The sequence below is a fragment of the Acipenser ruthenus genome, chromosome 12 (genome assembly GCF_902713425.1).
Source record: "Acipenser ruthenus chromosome 12, fAciRut3.2 maternal haplotype, whole genome shotgun sequence".
Taxonomy (NCBI): Eukaryota; Metazoa; Chordata; class Actinopteri; order Acipenseriformes; family Acipenseridae; genus Acipenser; species Acipenser ruthenus.
In genome coordinates this window covers 2,011,187-2,031,337 of record NC_081200.1, presented here as the reverse complement: position 1 = coordinate 2,031,337, position 20,151 = coordinate 2,011,187, and the positions used below count along the sequence as shown (strand labels likewise).

The following is a 20,151-nucleotide window of genomic DNA, read 5'->3' as shown; positions in this document are numbered from 1 at the left end:
AAGCAACAATCAGTATATGTAATGTCATGTTATATATTTAATAGAGAGGAGAGACACATTTAATCTAAAGATTTTAAACTGTCGGCAGCAATCGGATATTATAATGGTACTAAAAGTGACACAGATGGATGCAGATGCGAAGGATTGTGCTACAGTGTACATGAAACCCACATTCCCCTGGGTGGGTATCCCAGTGCACTGTCTGCTCAGATCAGTGCACCCTTCCTGTCTGTGCTCCCTGCATGGGCATCGTGTCCTAAGAGAGGCAGGGAGGTCACACGCCGGGTTGAGCTACGTACTCCTTGCAGCAGCAGCTGACATTTCTGCAAGGCCTAGCTAGAAATCATCTAGGAGAAACAGAAAAACAGTGAAAAGAAACAGTGAAAAAAGCAGAAGAGGTTATAAAACCTCCAAAATGTTATGTGTGCTTTTTCCTCTCTATATATACACACACACACACACACACACACACACACACACACATGAAAAGATCATACATCATTGTGGGATATGTTCGGAGTATACAGAACATCATATAGGAGAGTTAAAAGAGAAAAGGAAAAATAGAATAATAATGTTTTTTCAATGCCAGAGAGACACTGGCGGCACTGCTATAAATACTGCCATTACTCCTATGATCAGTAGAGCGTAAGAGGCAATGACAGGACAGATCCTGTACCTGTCAACTCAGAGCTGTGCCCCATTTCAGTATACAGGAACTACAGCTACAGGAACTGCAAACTTTTTATTTCATCTCGGGGAGTATTTATAACAGTCACACTTGAATAAAACGCGAGGAGAGAATGCAGGAAAACTAATGCAGAAAGAGCAAAGATGATGGAAATCACACAGATGAGCTCGGAGGTGCACTGCTGGCAAATCGAATGCAGCCAGCTGGGTATAATCGCAAGCAATAGGCTGGCTTGTTTCGTAACTCAGACATTTGTACAGCCTTGATGGAGGACAAAGACTGAGAACTGAACAAACAGCTGGGGCAACCGAGCTGATATTTAAACAGAACTGCACAACCTGGAGGAGGGGGAGGGGGAGGAGGGGGACACAGCCACGTTTGTTACAAAACAAACAAGGCGATGTTTGATTTTGGTGACACCTATAAAGGCTTGATGAAGCAATATTTGGAGATTCAACCCTTTTTATGGTCTTGTGCAAAGCTTTGGGGCTCTCTGTGGCAGCAGTGTGGAGTAGTGGTTAGGGCTCTGGGCTCTGGACTCTTGACCAGAGGGTCGTGGGTTCAATCCAACGTGGTTGACACTGCTGCTGTACCCTTGAGCAAGATACTTTACCTAGATAAAAACCCAACTGTATAAATGGGTAATTGTATGTAAAAATAATGTGTAAAAAATAATGTAATTGTATGTAAAAATAATGTGATATCTTGTAACAATTGTAAGTCACCCTGGATAAGGGTGTCTGCTAATAAACAATAATAATAATAATAATAATATTATTATTATTATTATTATTATTAATAATAGGGGTCAATATTGTTCTTAATGGGAGTGGGGTAAAGAGAAAGAGCTGTGCTGTTAGAATCCTTGCTCAAGAGGTGCTGTACAATTTAAAATTCACAAATACATTTTGAAATTTCGAGAAGGTTTGCTGAGGGCAATGCAGCTTGAATGAGTCAGAATGCCACCGCAGGCAACTTTACCCAGCATATTTAATTCTTCAAGTCACTCAGCTGTACAATTCACTGGCCTTTAGAGGCCCCAAGCTGACAAAAACAATCGACATCACAGGGCGCTTCAATCTTTACGGTGTGATCTAGTGCACCACTACCATTCTGACATACATTTGCTCAGCTCAGGGACTTTCTGTGGAATTGCCAGACGTGATGTTGTCTCAGATTATGTGCTGCCACCTTAGTTTACATACTATGTCACCCACTTAGCAGCTAATGTTTGCTGGCCTGGCTTCACCCTCTGACACAGATCTGGGGTTGGCATGCAAACATAATCTAACACACAGTTGAGTGTATAGGGGTGGAAACGAGACTCCTATTGCATAGCAGTTCCATCCATTTCTGTTTAATAACTATTAACAGAAAATGTATAAAACCAGGAAAAAAAAAAATAATAAAAATATATATATATAAAAGTCATTTAACTTCCACAAAACTGATGGAACACCTGTGTTCCCCTCGCTTCAACAGAGCAGGAACTGGAACAGCAAGCCACACAGACACACCACACCACAGGCCAGTGAGATTACCAGAGGCTGGGGCTCTCAAGCCTGCTCTCATTCACGGCTCACAAGCCAGCCTACCAAAATCACAGTTTGGTTGAAAAAAAAAAAAAAAAAAAAATCTGTTGTTTTCAATTTGGGAAATAAGATTTGTAAATTGGACGTTAAGCCAAGCGAACAAGAGCTATTTATATGATAATTAAGAATGAACACTCCAGTAACCGTAGTTATATACCTATTCATGGGCCTTGACGCAAACAGAAGTGGTAAGTTTAACACTGCATGCTTTGTTTTTCGCTCACCAATACAGGAGCACAGCCAGGATTAACACCATAATCAAGGACAGCAGCTCCTGATGGTGGAAACAACAATATCCCATGCTTTAGATTTTTTAATTTCTAATTATGAAGATTTTTTTGGACATTTTCCATACTTTTTATTTTCACTTTGACTGCAAAAGCACAGCAAGTTTGAGAACAACCAGCAACCTGTTTTTCTGTCCCTTCCTCCACTACACATATTAAAACTCGCTTTCATGCAGGGTGCTAACGCATGTACCATAAAAAGGTACAGGAAATCAAGTGCTATCAATGGGTTTCATTCATGTCAGAGCACCATCACACATTCCTGGTACTGATCGAGAGGTGGAAATAAGGCTCCCAGTGCGTAGCAGTTTGTGTATTCCTGGTTTTACTATGAGTTTAATAAGACACACCTGAGCTTGTTACTTATACACTATGGCTAATCAAGCTGATAATAAAACCTGAAACGGGTGACACTGCTGTGGTTGACCTGAAAACAGTTGATCTTAACAGAAGCCTGTTCTTACCAAAGTACTCCTCGGAGGGAGGGTGCTCCATGTCGTACAGCATCTTCTTGGTGAGGCGTTCGAGTTCGTCCTCAGGTCGGGCTGCTGCTGCGTGGCTGGGAACAGGGCCGGGAGGCATGGGGGGCATGGAACCACCCTGAAGAACACAGAACAAATACAAGCATGTCATTGACATCAGCCCTGCAGGCTTTATCCCAATTGCACAGGTGTGACTATAGATGTAAATATACAGGTACAGCCATATTAATTCCCACCGGGGTTAAAATAACACACAGCAGGCTTACTGACGTGCCATACAGGCTCAAGAAAGGGACTGCAATTAAAACAACATGCACAGTAGTGAGATCTTGTACTCTATTAGTACAGACTGGCACAAAGTGGAGCTTTGTTTTTGCTATGGTGGTGGTGGTGGTGCTAAAAATACAAAAAAAGAAGATCAAAACCTGCTGGGTCCACATCTTGCTTATTATAGGGCAGCAGTGTAGAGTAGTGGTTAGGGCTCTGGACTCTTGACCGGAGGGTCGTGGGTTCAATCCCAGGTGGGGACACTGCTGCTGTACCCTTGAGCAAGGTACTTTACCTAGATTGCTCCAGTAAAAACCCAACTGTATAAATGGGTAATTGTAAGTAAAAATAATGTTATATCTTGTAACAATTGTAAGTCGCCCTGGATAAGGGCGTCTGCTAAGAAATAAATAATAATAATAATAATAATAATAATAATATTACATAAAACATCTCACTACTGCTTCCTTCCACGAGACAATATACAGTAGCCAGCTCCCCTGCAGTGCTATTAATGGTGGTTGGGCGCCAAGTCGGACACGCTGTGCTTAACGCCCTGAATCAGTGAACTGCAGAACCAAGAATAACGCTGGAGCGTTTCAATATGGGTCTAGGGTACACAGCACGGGGCTGTGAGAACAGCTGCATTGAGGCAGTGTGAACAGGAAGCAGGGCTCACACTGTTCTCTTACCAAACAGTATGGTATAGAAACAGATTATATATATATCTATCCTCTTCCTTGTTTAGCGTTTGGTTAATGGTCTATGTGATGTTACTATATGAACAGTAGGTAACACCAGGGGGAGGGCTCCTTCACTGCTGTGCAGTATCAGAAAGTGCAGCAGTAAGTTCCAGGAGAGAAACCCAGCTGTGTGGTTTGTTAGGGCAGGGTTCCACTCACTATTCGACCGTATCAATGCGATGCAGAACACTGTGTCACTTCAAGACTTCGCTATTCTGAAGCCGATAGCGCAGAGACAGAACTAGTATAATCAGAAATAATAACAGAAAAACATTATAAAGCTGTTTTGTACTCCAAAATAAAGAACACACCCACCCATTCACATTTACCAGAGAGGTTTACAGAAGGGTGGTAACACTGTTTATTCCTTATATTCAAATACTGCAGGCAAATGACAGATAGACAGACAGACAGACAGACAGATAGAGTCTCACTGTGAGCATTATATTCTAGTCATTCTCCCCCGGTCTCTCTTCACTTCTATTTACACGTCCTTACATTATCTTTTCTGTGTGTTCGCAAGACCCAGGTAGGAATAGGGATGCACTGCAGACAATCAGGACTGTTTCTTACATCACCAGAGATCCTGGTTTAAAGGGCCTGCCAGGACAAGATCGCGATTGCAACAGAAGGAAGATGAGAAAGCTCAGGCTTTGCCAAACAGGAAGAGGAGAAAGCTCAGGCAATTCCCTTTATTGTGCAAGAAGTACAACACAACACATCGACCGCATGCACATTTCTGAAGACCACATGCCGATGAACCTTACAGCAAAGAGTTTAGGGGAATCTTCACTACAATACGGAGCACGCTCAGATTAGGGATGGCAATAAGACTCCTCTTGCATAGCAGTTTCACCCATTCCTGTTTTTATTATGTGCTTGATTAGCCCCAGTGTGTAGGTAACAAGCTCAGGTGTATCTTATTAAACTCCTAGTAAAACCAAGAATGGATCACACTGCTATGCAATGGGAGTCTTATTGCTATCCCTCTATACCGTGACAACTGTTTAACAGAATCACTGGTTAAAAGGTGCCCTGTATATATACAAAAGATCAGTTCACTTTTAAGCCAATTTGTGCATAATAAAGAATAAAAAAAAATAAAAAAAACATGTGTGTTGCTGCTTGTATTTTCTTGTAGAAGTTGCAGACGTTTCCAGACGAAACATTCTCCTATTTTTAAATGTTTATGGATTTTTATGCTGAGGTGTTTAGCAACATGCAAGGGCTGACATGAAATGGAAAACTTTTTTTCGAATGTTATTGCCTTAGCAATCTGGCACAAACAACTCCATGCACTCGCCCAAGCTACCTCTCATACTGAGCCACAGCGAGATCTGATACGTGCATCATGCACAACACACACTGTGCAAGGAGAAGTACACACTGACAAAGAATGCTTTGAATTCTTAAGATAGAGCACAAGGGAGAGGCAACTAGAACAAGTGCTGCTCTGCATGCCAAGGCAGGCAGGTCCTGTAAGCTCGCACCTGCTTGGTCTTTACTCCACAGTGCAGTTAGCTCAGAGTTATTAAACAGCAGCAGAGCTTGCTAGAAGTAGTGCTATTCCCTGATTTCCCTGAAGTAAGCTGCCTAGTTTATGCTTTCCCATCCATTGTCCTTGTTAAATAAACAGAACACTCCATGGATAGTAAAAGTATAGCTAAGTGTAATAAAGCATAGTGAAAGCATGTAAGCATTGTAAAGCCCAGAGGGGTGTGGTAAAGCGTATATAAAAACATGAAAAACTCTGGTAAATGCATAGCATAATCATGGGAAAAGCAGGGGAGAGCTGCAAAATTACCTTGCAGAAATTCTGTGGTAAATTTTGATGAGGGAACGCACTTGTTGATTTTTTGGCCATCTCATTCCTGGGCCTTTATGGAGAATCTTCTCTGTCTATCTATCTATCTATTATTATTATTATTATTATTATTATTATTATTATTATTATTATTATTATTATTATTATTATTATTATTATTATTATTAATAATACACACACTCATATTAATATAGTATTGCTGATAATATTTGTATTTGGTAATATACAAGGCTGTCATCTTTTACATGTCTATTGTACTCAGCACATTCATTGTAGTCTCTTTAGAATACCTCACTGGTGATGCAGGTGGTGCAAAGCCTTCCCGTCACTACACTTACACACAAAGCAGGTAACTGGAAACACCTTGCTGAACTCATCCTTCCACATTCACAGTGATTCACTTTACAAAAGAAATAAGCTGTCCTTATAGTCATTTACACTGGTTATCACTGCCACCTCCTGCAGTATTATAAAGCAGGCCACTCCACACAGCTTAATACTGGAGACTGAATGCCATGCCGGTACAGGACTTCAACAACCAAGATGAGGTGACTGTAAAACACTGTGGCAGTCAGAGTAGCTAAAAGAAATATCGTGCCTTAACGTCGGTATAGCTGGAACAGTATTTGTGTGTGTGGGATTTAAGTGAATAAACTGTGGATGAAACCGTTCAGCATTTCTGTGATGATAATTAAGGGCGATTGTACAACTTTCTAACGAGGAGGGAGAAGGGCGGGAAGCAACTCAGCAAACAGAAGCTACCAGACAACCAACAAGACAGGAAAGTATTTCAAACCCAGGGATGCACCGTACAATATGTAAGATATACAATATGTAAGAGCAGACGATCCATCCAGACAACCATGCATTGAAGAAAAAATACAAATAAAAAGGATAAAGCAGCTGCAGTCAAAACTTCCATTTCTTGGTTCTACTTACAGCCTGAGATAAAAGTAATCCAGCGACACTTAAATTCAATTTAGGTTTAACGAACAGCCCCCTCTGTGTGTGACCTGGTTACTGGGGCAGAGAGTACAGACTGTACCTCTGAGCCTTCTATCCCCTGCCTAATTGATTCTGTACTCATGCTGCATAAATAAAACGCAATGCCGTCTCAACATGTTACAATGGCTGCATTAGAAAAAAAAGACAAAAGCAGAACTTTATGTTTCCGACAGTTGCCCGTCTGCATTCAAATGAGTCCGGTTTAACCCCTATGGAGACAGGAGGCCAATTATAACAGACCCATTTCTTGCCTATGGCACTGTCCTGGGACTAAGCTTACCCCTTCCTTTCTTCCTACGATTAGCTGCAGCTAAATGTACAAATATGAAGGATGAAATATGAAGGATTCTGCGGACAGTAGATACAATAGAAGACATCATAACATTATTATCCATTGCCTTCTAAAGTCTGCTGGACTCTTTCCTAAAAAAAAAAAAAAAGCTACTTGCAGCCTGTGAAATAGCATTTCCTTCATACGGTAGCTTTAATCATAAATTCTGAAGACAAAACTATAAGAAGCGGATTCAAGCGGACATGGATGTTTTAACTACCCAAATCCTTACCTTTCATTAGGGTTAAGTGCCAATGAGTAATCGGGTGGAGCAGAAGAACCTCAAGCTGGCCTTGCCCAGCAGGTGGCGCCACTTGTGCTATTTGAGAAGAGCTGCAGTGGAAAGGGAGAGTGGCATCTTGGAATGCTCACCCAGTTATCAAAAAGGGGCATGTCACGTGACAATATCACTCTCGATGCCTGCAGCAGCAGAGCATTTCATTAGAAGACAGCTGTGACGGACATCACTTCTGAACGCACTCTGACTCAGATCAGCTCCACAGCACATTCTTGTTCTTACTGAAAAGCATAAAGAAAATCTTAATAAAGAAACTAGACAAACACAACTTCCTTTTAATGGCAACATATGTGCAAACTACTGTAAACAAGCTGATACTTAAAATCAGAGCATAAGACTGGACCTGACAACATAAAGAATAAGGTGGCTTTAATTAAAACCATACAGAGACGCTTTATAATATCAATTCAGTTTTTCTATAACGTATATCCCTCTTCTTGACTTAATTAAGAGCTTACCAAATGTTAACACAGTAGTGTAATATTCTTGCTAATGAAGGGACTATTAACTGAATTGCACCGTAGACCTGGTGAATAACACATTCCTGTAGCTTCTTGGCAGAGGATAATCCAGTAAACTAGGAGTTTGGCTTGGAAACCAGGATCTTCTGCTCTCTTCAGCTTCTCTTAGCCCAAACTCTTTAAGTGATATGCAAACCGGGAAACACTTAGCACTGGGTACTAGGAAACAATTAGCAAGCTCACTGATAAAGTTAAACACAGTTAATCAGGCCCTGCTGGAAGTAACTTGGAGCAGTGCCACCTAATTCTCCTCGTGCTCCCTCTTTGGGTCTGCAGCACATTTTTTGTACATATTTAAGCAGCAGCTGTGCAGTGCGAAGACTCTTGCATAACCTGGCACAGCGTATGGTGCATTGCATCCAGTGTGCTGAGCATTTAATGATCTGGTTCAACAGAGTGGGTTTTCAGATTCTTTTAAATCACTTGAAGTCCCTCTTGAGAAACATTCCTCTACATCTCGTTTTGCTCTAACAGGGAGATCCGTTCTTCAGATGACAGGTTACCCAAGAATTATTACAAAGTAGAAACTTTAAAATTGTTAACAAGGTGTGCATTCTCTTTCTTCTTCCAGGAATTAGAGTCATCAGTATCATGAAAAAAAACAAGATCTACATCCACTGCATTTAACTTTCAAAATGTGCCTCTCTTTATAATCCCATATTACATGCCTATTCATGATAACATAATCTCCTTATCACTTCACATGAATCCCATGTTAATTCTAAACATACATTATTCACATTTGAATTCCTGACACTTACAAATTACAAAGCCAACCGATAGACACAATGCATCCAGCTGCATCAAAGAACGCAACCTTAAACATATTTATTTACCTGGGTTTTGTATTGCCATTAGTATCACAATATGAAAATTCACCAAAAAACAATATACACAGCTATGCAAGGATAGCAAACAGCCAGATCTCCAAGTTCCAGTAAACACATTGCACAAAGATGTTTTAATTCAATAAAGATAATCACCAGAAAGCGTGTTTGCTAGATACAGTTTTAATTAGATGTCATCACTTCTTTCCAGTTCACTGGTATGCGGCACATCTGAGCATTGATTGCTGTGTGGGCTGCACTTTAACTGTGCTGAAGGGAATTCATATTTTTCTATGAGTGTGTTATCAATTCCATTCCCATTTCACTTCAAAAAGCTTATTAAAGTTTACAGATACATTCACTGGGGATTATGTCAAAAGGGCATTCAGGGTGAGAATACAAGCACAGCCCTGTGTGGAGGAGAGGATGGGGACGCTGCCAAACAAATAAATTAATCAACACCCTTTAAGCTCTCTGCAATGGCAAACCACACTGCAATAAATCTGTAGAATGCACCCATTCTAGAACAACAGCTTTTAGAACTATCCGACACCATGGGCTTGATTCTCAACGTTCTTCACTCCAAATCTTCAGCAGCAGTTTATATATAGTTACTAACCCTGCCATGCATAACTCAAGCTTGCAAGTGGTTCTAAGGGCTTGTAACACTTTTTTTCTTATTTGTATTACTATTGTAATCAGTGTTCTTTTCCACCTGTGTTTTTTTTTAGTGTACACTCTTATTATGTGGCTGTGTGTGATCCAGGTCAATGCTGTTAAAGGACACAGAGGAATATTTATGCAGTGTCTAGATCACTGCTGAGCATGTGCACTGCTTAGCAAGCAAGCACACAGGCATGCTAAAATAACAAGGCCATCGAACTGCATGACACCTGTGTCACAATTGCTACGAAGCACAAATCTAGTTGGAGCTCCTTCATTGCAGCTCAGCGCCCTGCAACACCGCACTGGGTCTCAACCCAACCCTGATATGAAGCAGCTCTCTAATGGACAGCTTCAGGAGCGCCTCAGTTCTCATGTAAACATTTTGCTCAAAGATTAAAGCTTTCCTATTGTCTCGACACTATTATAGTACAGAGAACGACGTGTATCCCATCAGGCACCCAGAGGTAAGCCTCCCCTCCCTTCCAACTAAAGTAAAAGTTATATTGATAGGTACTGACACAATCCTCATGCCCTATCCAGCGCAACGACTTCAGGAAAATGGATTAGTGCTGCATGTGACTTCACAGTTTGCTCTGCAAGAGAACTGTCTGTCTGACTGAAGGGGTCGTTGCTGACCTCGAAATGCCTTTGGGTTGCGCAATCTATAATAATCCCCGTCAAATGACAGCCAAGCCCAGTAATTACAGAACTCCTTGACAACCTCTGCCTCCCTGAAATGTAGGATGTCACAGGATTAACGATTAATTCAAATAAAATCAGAACCCCTTTCTTTATTTGAGAAAAAAAAACTGAATTCAGAAATCCACTGCTTCAAAATGAACTCCTAGCACTGGATGCTGCCAGCTCAGAATATCGTTTAGAAAAAAACAGCAGACAAAGAAAAATAAAATGTTCTCGATGCCAATAACAACCTGTTAAGAAAGCTACATCATCGGCATTAGCCAAAACACTGAAGGGGAAAAAACAACCTGGTCCAAGCTGGCAAGGCTGAGCTGTAAACAGATCAAACTTTAGAACAGTGCTTGAGAGCGGTGCAAGCAAGCTGTGGTAATGAAGCACGAGGATAATACAGAAATAATACAAAACTAATAAACAAACAAACAGAACAGGACGCACTGTTCAACTTTCAGTTCCAATTCAGAAATCCCGATTGTTACATCATGCCAAATGCTGTGTGAGCTGCTTCCAAAGAACTATGCTCTGTAATGTGCTTACCTCCAGATAGTGTCCGTAAAGTACTAGTGTAAGAAATTCAAAATCCATTTTACCCTTCGTTAAAGGAATAGCGCAAAAAATGTATTCCTTCATTTTTTTTCTTTTTCTACCTGGACAAACGCTCACACTGAATACTGTAGTCTCTTTCCCTCCGAAACTGTTTATCAATGCTTTTGAATATCGGACACACTGTTGAGACCTAAATGTTGAAAAAGAGCATTATTACTGTAAAGTTCTGGAAAACAGAGAACCAGTTAAGGATTGATGCAGTGGGCATGTATAATAACTGAAAAGTAATCTAAAAATACCAGTCAGACATAAAAGTACAGGGGGGGCATTTGTTGAAACATCATTTCTGGAGGAGAACAAGAATTGAAAAGCATTCAAAGGCATTCTTAATAGAAAAGTACAGCAGCAGGAGTGTCTTCTGCTGGGAACTGCCGCAACATCATGTCGGTGTGCGCTCCCCATGCAGGCATGCACTTCTATTGTATTTCTGGGAGCTAAACTTTGTATTGTCTGCAGCACAGAGACTAAACAGAGGGGCTGGCCTCCAGAGCCACTTTCCCCAATTTGTCTCATTCAGTTTTAGGAGCAGTCTGCCGCCTACATGTTCTTCTTTCTGCAGTGAAGGCTTTCAAACCGGCCTCTGTAATCCTCCGAAATGGACGATCAAACCCATTTCCTCCATCAGAGCAAAAGTTGAAGGGCCCGACCTCTGCCAGCATGCAAATTCTAACAAGAACACAAGAGTCCCAGCTCCCATGTCTGTAAGAAGATATTTCTCAACTAGGTTATTGGAAGTGGGGTGGAGGTGTAATTAAAAACAAAGCAAGGGAGAACTCAATAAAAAGGTCAAGCGGTCGGTTTGTTAAAATCAGAAGCATGATACACAGTAAGTAGTGCTGGGAAGATGGCTCAATACACTTGCATCCCTAATGGAGTTTCCAATGGACCACTTCCACTGCGTTCCACAGGTCGCCCTCGGACTGGGTTTCCAATATCCTGGCAATGCAAATCTTCTATTGCCTGCACTTACACAGGGTTATAAATCGGTATTACCGCAGCAGCTCCCCACAGCCCAGCGAATGAGCAACCGAGTTCACGATAAGCAAACATGCCTGCAATCAGATGTGTGCTTGGTTTCCGCTGATTTTACTAGAATATGTGTTTTTGTTTTTTTAGAAAGTACTGTTGACAGCAATCTGTAAGACACTGAAAGACTTTATTATAGATCATTTCAGGATCCTTAAACATGCACTAAAACTTTACAATACCATACATCATGTACGTATGTATGTCTGTATGCATGCTTCTAAAAATTTACCATGGTATTTTTACAGCTTTACCATGCTTTTCCTTTGGTTGCACAATGCATTTACTGTAGTTTGCCATGTTTATTATTGTGCTTTATCAGACCTTGCTATTTTTTATGATGCTTACCTATGCTTTATTACACTTTGTTATGCTTTCTAAAGTATGTATTAGTAAGTATGTATGAGTATGTATGTGTGAAACAAGACATATCTAGGGAGAGCACCCTCAACATTCCTCTGTTCACACATTGATTAATAATGTGATATCTTGTAACAATTGTAAGTCGCCCTGGATAAGGGTGTCTGCTAAGACATAAATAATAATAGTAATAACTGATTGGGAAATGAAGAGTCTGAGGGAGTAATGAGCTAGAACAACCCTGTCCAGTTTACCATCTTGTTTTCTCTGCTGATGACATGTGCTCCCCTTAGGCCCTGCAATGCAAAGGATGTTTCACTCAGGTGCGGACAAGTTCAGTATCCCAGGGCTTTTCTTTCCAACCAGGAAGAGTCCTTCCCTTTTATTTTGGAATCTGTGAACCCAGCCCAGTATTAAATGTATTGGTACCTTACAGAAAATCTACACTGAAAAGACCATTGATATTAACTCTTCCTCAACAGTTTCAGTTTCTTACTGAAAAACCTCCTTTCCTTGCATGCATCATGTTGATTTCTTTCATTCTTTTTCGTTGTTTCAACAGATTTTTCTGATCAAAGTGTTTGGATTGTCCCCAAGGAAGTTGCTGCAATCACTTGGTAACCCTAAATATGCAGTTATGTGCTTGCTCTCTCAGCGAATGCAGTGAGATGATATTCATTCTGCTCTGATTAGGATCAAGTGCTGTCTTCCTGTTTATTATGCTAACTGTATGCCTTCCTGATTAGTGCAGCTTGAGCTTGTTACATTATGTACTGCAGCTTCTTAACGGACCACTGACCTTGGTGCTAACATGCTATACAACAGTTTGTTTTTGTCCCCTCAGTATTTCCGAGATATGTTTCTGTGACAGATTTGGTTTTGCTTTCCTGTTGACATTAACAAGATGCAAGAAAAAATGTGGAGGAAAGCTGAGGACACTGTAACAAAAAAAAAAAAGAAATTAAAATGTAGCTTTCTAATCCAACTTTAGCAACATTTTAACAGTGAGATTGCTGGGCTTAATAGTTTACTCCTGCCACACTAAAGAGGATAATTCCTAAGTCAGACAGGGACCGGTATACCCAGGCTCAATAAAAAAACACAACACTGAAAATTCATTGGGGTTTTGAAAAAGAAGCCACAACTCGTCAGAGAAATGGAATCAGACGGTGTAAACCCCAAAAGAAAAGTGTACGTAAAACATTCAGAAAGGTTAAAAAAAGGCTGCATATTATTTTTTAAGGAAACTGAACCTTAAGGCTTTGTTAATCACCCTGCCTCGATTTACTAGAAATGTGCTTTAAAGAAATGAGAACTCAGGCCGGTATTACCTGCCAAGTTACATGCCTGTGCGCAGAAGTTCCCTCTATAATGGAATCCTACTTAAATAAAGATGAAGATTAAGTGAACTTGAAAAGTTCCTTTAAGTTCAGTCTTTAAAAGAAGTATTGTTACTGTATCTACTAATCCAGTCCCAGCTATCTAGAGAATATTTCAGAAAAGTGAATGAATGTTACGAATGCACTGCAAGCATACTTCCCCCACAAGAGGAGCTTTGTTAATTTGAACATCTGGTCCTAGTCACAAGACTTTAACACACACATGATAATAATTTTGTACTTCATTTATCAAAATGGGCAAAAAAATAATAATTAAATAAAGAAATAATGCACAATTTGTTGCAATAATTATGTGCAATAGGCATAAATGGTTGATTTCCAGGACAAAATGGCACATGAGATTTCTTTGCAGAACCTCTTGATTTTAGGTAGGAAATCTAAACATCATTAGAGTGGGAAAAGTAAGATACACTAGGAATGATATCAATTGAGAGTAGCAGAGCGGCTTCAGATCTTACCTTCGGCTGCATCCCTGGGGGAGCGCCATACTGTGCCATGGGTGTTGGGGCCATGGCTTGTGGCGGGTCGGTGATGTATGTCTTCCTGGGCCCTGGAGGCTGATATCCTGGGCCAGTGGTGGCAGATGTGGGATAAGCTGGCTCGGGTCTCCAGGTGTTCTGAGCTCCGTATGCAACGCCTTGACCAGCTCCTCCAGGGTACTGGGGCTCATAGCAAGCCCTTGGAGGAGGAGGAGCGTGGCTGGTCATGGGTTCGGGCTGGCGTGTTGGCTGCGGGGGGCCATACGCAAAATCAGGACTGCGGGGCTGGGCAGGCATGTATTGGACCGGGCCGGGGGATCGAGATGGTTGTTGGGGATATTGCTGGTTGTAGGCCGGGGATAAGCCCTGCGGCCCCGGGGGCATGTGATGAGGACTGGGCTGGGCGCTCTTCACCTGCACGTTGAAGGTCGGACGGGTGGGAGTGGAGGCTGTGGTGTAGGAGGCAGGGACCGGCTGAGGCATGGACTGTGGTTTGGTCACCGCGATGCCAGCAGCAGGAGCAGCAGCAGCAGGAACACCTGCAGCAGCAGGCTGGGGCTTGGCGGCAGATTTCTTGGTGGCCGTCAGGGGCGGCTGGGTCGGGATCACCATGCGCTTGTGTCCAGTGACGGGAGTGGATAATGTTGAGGTGTTTGATAAGGTTCCTCCGTAGTTCTGGAAAAGAAAAGAAAAAGAAAAAGCACACTGAGGATATGCAGAGGGGAAACAAATCGAGGGCTGAGGCTTTTAGAGAATACACAGAGAAAATGAAAAATCTGAACCCTGCATAAGAAATAGCACTGCATGAGGATGCAATGGAGAGAGAGTATAATCTTAACTGCACAACAGACTCCATTTTAATGCTGCACGAACCACTTATTTGGCTGTGTGTTGAGATTAATTTGCAGAGTGAAGCACTCTAGAAACACCATGCGTTTTGAAGGAGTATGCAGCTATGACTCAAAGTAAAACCCGCAAAGGCTCAAAATGCTATGCCAGCCCTCAGTTGCACACAGTCCATTCATTTGATGCTGTCTGGTTTCCAAGAAAACACCAGTTTTGTTTATATGGTATCAGACAATTCAGTTCCATGAGTTTTATTTATGTGTGGCTGCACAGTGAAAGTAATCAGACCACCTGGTTGTTCAGTATTGATTGCAATGCAGCTCTAAATCGTATGCAGGGTCAACCACATACACAGATTCTGAAGTTTGAGGCATTAACATCATAAAGCATGGGTCATCAAGCTTTGAGCTTTGAATGGATTTTCTGGAACATAGACTGTGACAGTGTCTTGGTAATTACTCAGTACAGTACAGCACTGCTGACTATGAAAGAACGTCTACATTGTTCAGAGGTTTATATTGACTAGCCAACCATGTCAATACTGACAACGCATGCCCATTCAGCAAGGTTTATGGTTAAAAATGTCCAACCTGCTGATGGTGTTATGGCAGGTGTTTCTGTTTATTTAGCTTTTTTTTGTTTTTCTTTCTCCAACCCTTGTATATGCTCAACATATACCACGCAGTAGTGCCTGGAACTCAAATTCTACAACGCAGAATTTAGAAAGCAGCAGACATGTTAAAACAGACCATGGGTGTTCTACTTTACAACCCATTTAAAAACTCATTAAACCTTACAAGCAAAGTAAAAGTGCAAGCTATTGAAACTGCACACAGCTGTGGTTCAGTTAAAGAGCCCTTTATACCATCACAAAGGCGATGGGAAGCAAGCTGCTGTTTCAACTCCAGCTTTTTTTGAATGATTGCTGACACCACGTGTGCTGTCAGGAAAGTAATTTGTGACTAAACAGAACCCCAGTGATAGCAGGCAGTCTAGTGGATAGCTCCCCCGGTTGGTTTACAGCAGACAGTCTAGCGGACAGCTCTCCTGGTCGGTTTGCTCGTTGTCTCTTCGCAACGCTAGCACCTTTTGGATACTGCGTACCTGGGGCTTTACCGGTCATCGTAAGATGACTGTAGAGTTCAATGAAAAATGGTGTTACGCACACAAAAGCGGCGTCTGCTTGCAGGACCCGTGTGGACACCTGCTGGAACTGGGTCAGGCCTGTGTCAATACTGCAAACTGTGAAAGAGATACTGTGCAGGAAACAGTCATGTCTGTAATTCTAACATGTTCAGCTGGCCTCAATGCAAGAGGAGAATGCAATGACTTCACAGTGTAACACCAGCCAGTTAGCTGTTGGCATGCATTTATTTGATTAAAGTGACATTGGGATATTGTACAAACCCCTCTTGTTTTATCTTTGCAGTACATTTTGAAAACACTATTCATTACACAATGGTGCATCCCTTGAATGACGATTTAGCTACTCAGCCCCATACATTTTGCTGGACAGGTGATGCTTCACAAGAGGTTTAATCATTATAATGGCAACTGATTCAGCAGCCCAGAAAGGAAAACACTATAGGACCATATCTTAATTAGTTTAATGCTGGCACGTGTTTGTAATCTTGCATTCCCTCCGCTAGAACCACTAGCCTAATAGACAGAGCTTTCAAATATCGAACACTGCTTTTAAAAGGGTTGGCCGCAGCAGTAACATTCTGTGTAGAAATCCACAGTTCATTCCAGAAGCATCGCACCCAGTTCAGAAGTGAGGGTGTAACGATTCATCGTGTATCGCTAAATCGTGATACTTTCTTCACAAGCTATATTGTGTCGGAATAGAGGCATGTACTGTCTGTATTGCAATACAAAGACCCAACATAGCTCATTGTAGTTCACCAAATGGTTTCTGAATGAAGAACACGTGTGTTTCATAGTTGCTATTAATAGATACTCTCCCTAACTCATTCAATGTTTTTCATTTAATAAAATACTGTCGAGTCCAGCGTGAAATGATCATTTGATCTTATTATGCATCACACAAGTATCCCATCAGGACCATCACGTGTATTGTGATGCATATCGTATGTCGACCTGCATATCGTGATGCGTCGTGTATCGTTACACCCAGATTGAGAAGCACAGTTGCCTCAGTAAATCAGTCAGATTTGCTGCATGGGTTTCCAGACCTCACTGGTTGATCACAATGTGTGCATGTTGATCACACAACACCCAGACTGTTTTGCATGCTTACTGTTTACAGTTTCCAACCTCTACACTGTTTCCTAATGTCAGAAACTGTTATAAGCCAGTTAGCAGGAGTGAAAAGAGCAGCTATCTCTCCAGATTTCATTAACCTAGGCTGTTTGTTTCCAGGTTATTGCCTTGAGCCAAAAATTCAATTAGTGGTTTTATTGCAGGATAAGTGCAGAGACTTGCTCCTCTGTTGTTATGTTCATTTTTCATCCCTCAACAGCCTGATTTCATGTTGCTCCGAAATGGGCTGCACATGGCTCTTATATCTGTTACCAAAACTCACATCGGCTGTAAATGTAAAATTAGAAACATCAGCATCACAAAACTGAAAGCAGATCACCACGAGCAACATTCAAGCAGCATAAAAACAAAACATTTTGTACGATTAATAACATGGTTGAAAGAGATGGCTCATATGTGACGCATGAAATATCATTGCCTTGTGGTAACTGTTTAAAGTAAATAAACAAACAACAAAAAAAGAAATACTAATGTTTAGTACTTTGAAAATAATTTGGGATAAACAGGGAACTGCCAGGTTACACCGGCCTTTTGGTCTAAAGGTTTAAGTTAATATTCATTTCTCTAATAATCTCCCAGACTTTAGCGCAGCAATATTTCTGAAGGTAAAACATTAGAGAGCATTTTTTTTTACACTAGTAATATGCTGTCACTGTAATAAACTAAAGAATAAAAATAAGACCTTTAATAGCACACCTATGGAGGTGCTATAAATGGATCCCTGAACAATAAAGTGTGGCCAATTAACCCACTCTTCCAAAGGAAGGTAAGAGAAAAAGGATGGCCATTGAGTTTTAAGCTCACAGCAATGACTAATGAAGTTGTGCACAAAGTGACTGATGCCCATTCATGATGGTTTTCATTTAAGTAACTGTCCTCAAAACCAAGGGTGCTACACCTTCTTCATTTGTTTCAGTAAACTAAAAGTGACAGACTCATTGTTTTGAGTTCAGTTATTAAGACAGTAATCATTGAGTTACTACATGTTAATGACTGTTAAGGTTCTTATGAATCATGAATAGCAATGATGCATTTCACACTTACTCAAACCTAGCGTAAATTTGCCACGGCAGGGATAGTTCTGTCATGACCAGAATATGAATTAATGAATGACTCATTTGTTAATAGCTGAATCTTAATTCGACATGCAAACAATCTAGCAGGCAATTGGATAAGGTGTTTCTTCATTTGCAATGCATTGTTGTTAATGGAACTCAAAATAACACTGCAAGTAATCCTGTACACAGTGTGGGAAAGATATTCAGAGAGCAGTTTCCTAAAACAGCTACCCTGGTGACTCTGTGAAACGAACGTGCAAATGTTGTGTTTAATTTTGGGAAGGCATGCCTCTGTTATTGAAAATGTTTATTTTGTTGGTTAACGCGCTGTAGATTCAAGCCTTTACAAGGCGACCCCATCCAGTTTGCATATGAGCCAGGCCTGTGGAGGGTTGTGATATTCCCTCAGCTTCGGGGAAATCCCTCCACACCCACAGAGGCTGTATGGGGTTTTAAGTTTTGTTTTGTTCTTTTTTTCCCGCAAGCTTTAAAAGAACCTCAGATATTTGATCTCTCTTATGTAAGGCACAGGGATTGCATGTGCATACTGTGACTCTACTCTTTTTTTTCAGGGCACTATTATGGTGAGATATAATACTGTCAGAGATTGATACAAATGTTACAGACATGGTAAACCAAGCCACAAAGCCATTTAAGATATCCACACTTTCTTTTTTCAATAACTTTTGTTTAATTCAATTTGTTGCATATTAAATGTGATTGAAGATCATTCCGAAGTAAAACCTGACCTAAAGCTGTTTTGGGTTATCTACAAGGGCTGGCAGATAAAATACATTAAATTCTCAAAAGTGTATAAATCGCAAAGCGTTGCACTTGTTAATGTGCTGTGAAGTGTGAAGACCATGATCATGTGTGTTTAAGTGGCTGTCAGCCCCTTATTATAAAAGGTTCATTTAGAAAGAAAGAAAGAAATAATCATTGTAAATTATCAAGCAGATTTATGCTTACATTTAAGAATAAATAAAATAATTCAGGAAACTGCCCCAGAGACATGAAGCTGTGATTATTTAAAGTGTGGATGACAAAGAAACAAACAAACACATACCTCCCTGAGGGAGTCAATAATCAATAAAGGCTTTCAAGAAACTGAAAAAAAAAACCAAACACAATTTATATTACTGTACAGGAAGTTCTGGTACATGACTTCTGAGAATAATCTAATTTCTAACAAAGCAGTAAGACAGAAACCAGTTTCCATTCTCACATGAGCGATAACTAGAAACCAGCAGGGTCTGATCAGGGATGACCTGATGCCTGATACTGCACTGTTACCACTCCATCAGCAGCGCTATATTCAAGACATGATACAACTTGAATAGTCTGCTGAAGGACTTTCCAACACAGGCATGTGTGGGAGTGGCTCAGCCCACCGCTGATTCCATTCTAGACTCGAGAATGTATGATCTGAACCAAGAAGAGCTGGACAGAATTACATGAACAGTACAGTGCAGATCCTCAAGACTCTACACCGGCACCTCGGATCTTTAGTTGCTACTGTGCATTGAGAAATAAATCTCAAAAATACATTAGGCAGCCAACAAAGATCTGAGTAAAAGCAGAAATATTTGTTGTTTGTTTAAAAACAGCAGTGTCTCTCTCTGGTCTCCCCCTCGTCTCCCTTAACTGCTCTAATTGGCTCATTTAGGTGCATAGACAAAAGAGCTGTATGCAAATACAATATATATATATATATATATATATATATATATATATATATATATATATATATATATATATATATATATAGAGTTAACAAACCAGAATGACCTTTAGATCAAAGTAAAATTTTAAATGAATACCTGCAGAAAATCGTCAAAAGGAAAATATGAAGCTCATTT

At 40.8% G+C, this 20,151-nt stretch overlaps 1 protein-coding gene across 7 annotated transcripts in view; it reads right to left on the bottom strand.

Moving 5' to 3' along the window:
- Positions 1 to 20,151, bottom strand: part of LOC117417294 (lipoma-preferred partner homolog) — a 117,499-nt gene that overhangs the window by 17,049 nt on the left and 80,299 nt on the right. For all 7 annotated transcript variants that reach the window (XM_059034302.1, XM_034029334.3, XM_034029335.3 and 4 more), the window contains 2 exons: positions 14,085 to 14,780; positions 3,035 to 3,170 (listed from right to left, as the gene is read on the bottom strand). In XM_059034302.1, coding sequence (XP_058890285.1) covers positions 3,035 to 3,170; positions 14,085 to 14,780 — 832 coding nt within the window. The remainder of the gene's footprint in view (positions 1 to 3,034; positions 3,171 to 14,084; positions 14,781 to 20,151) is intronic.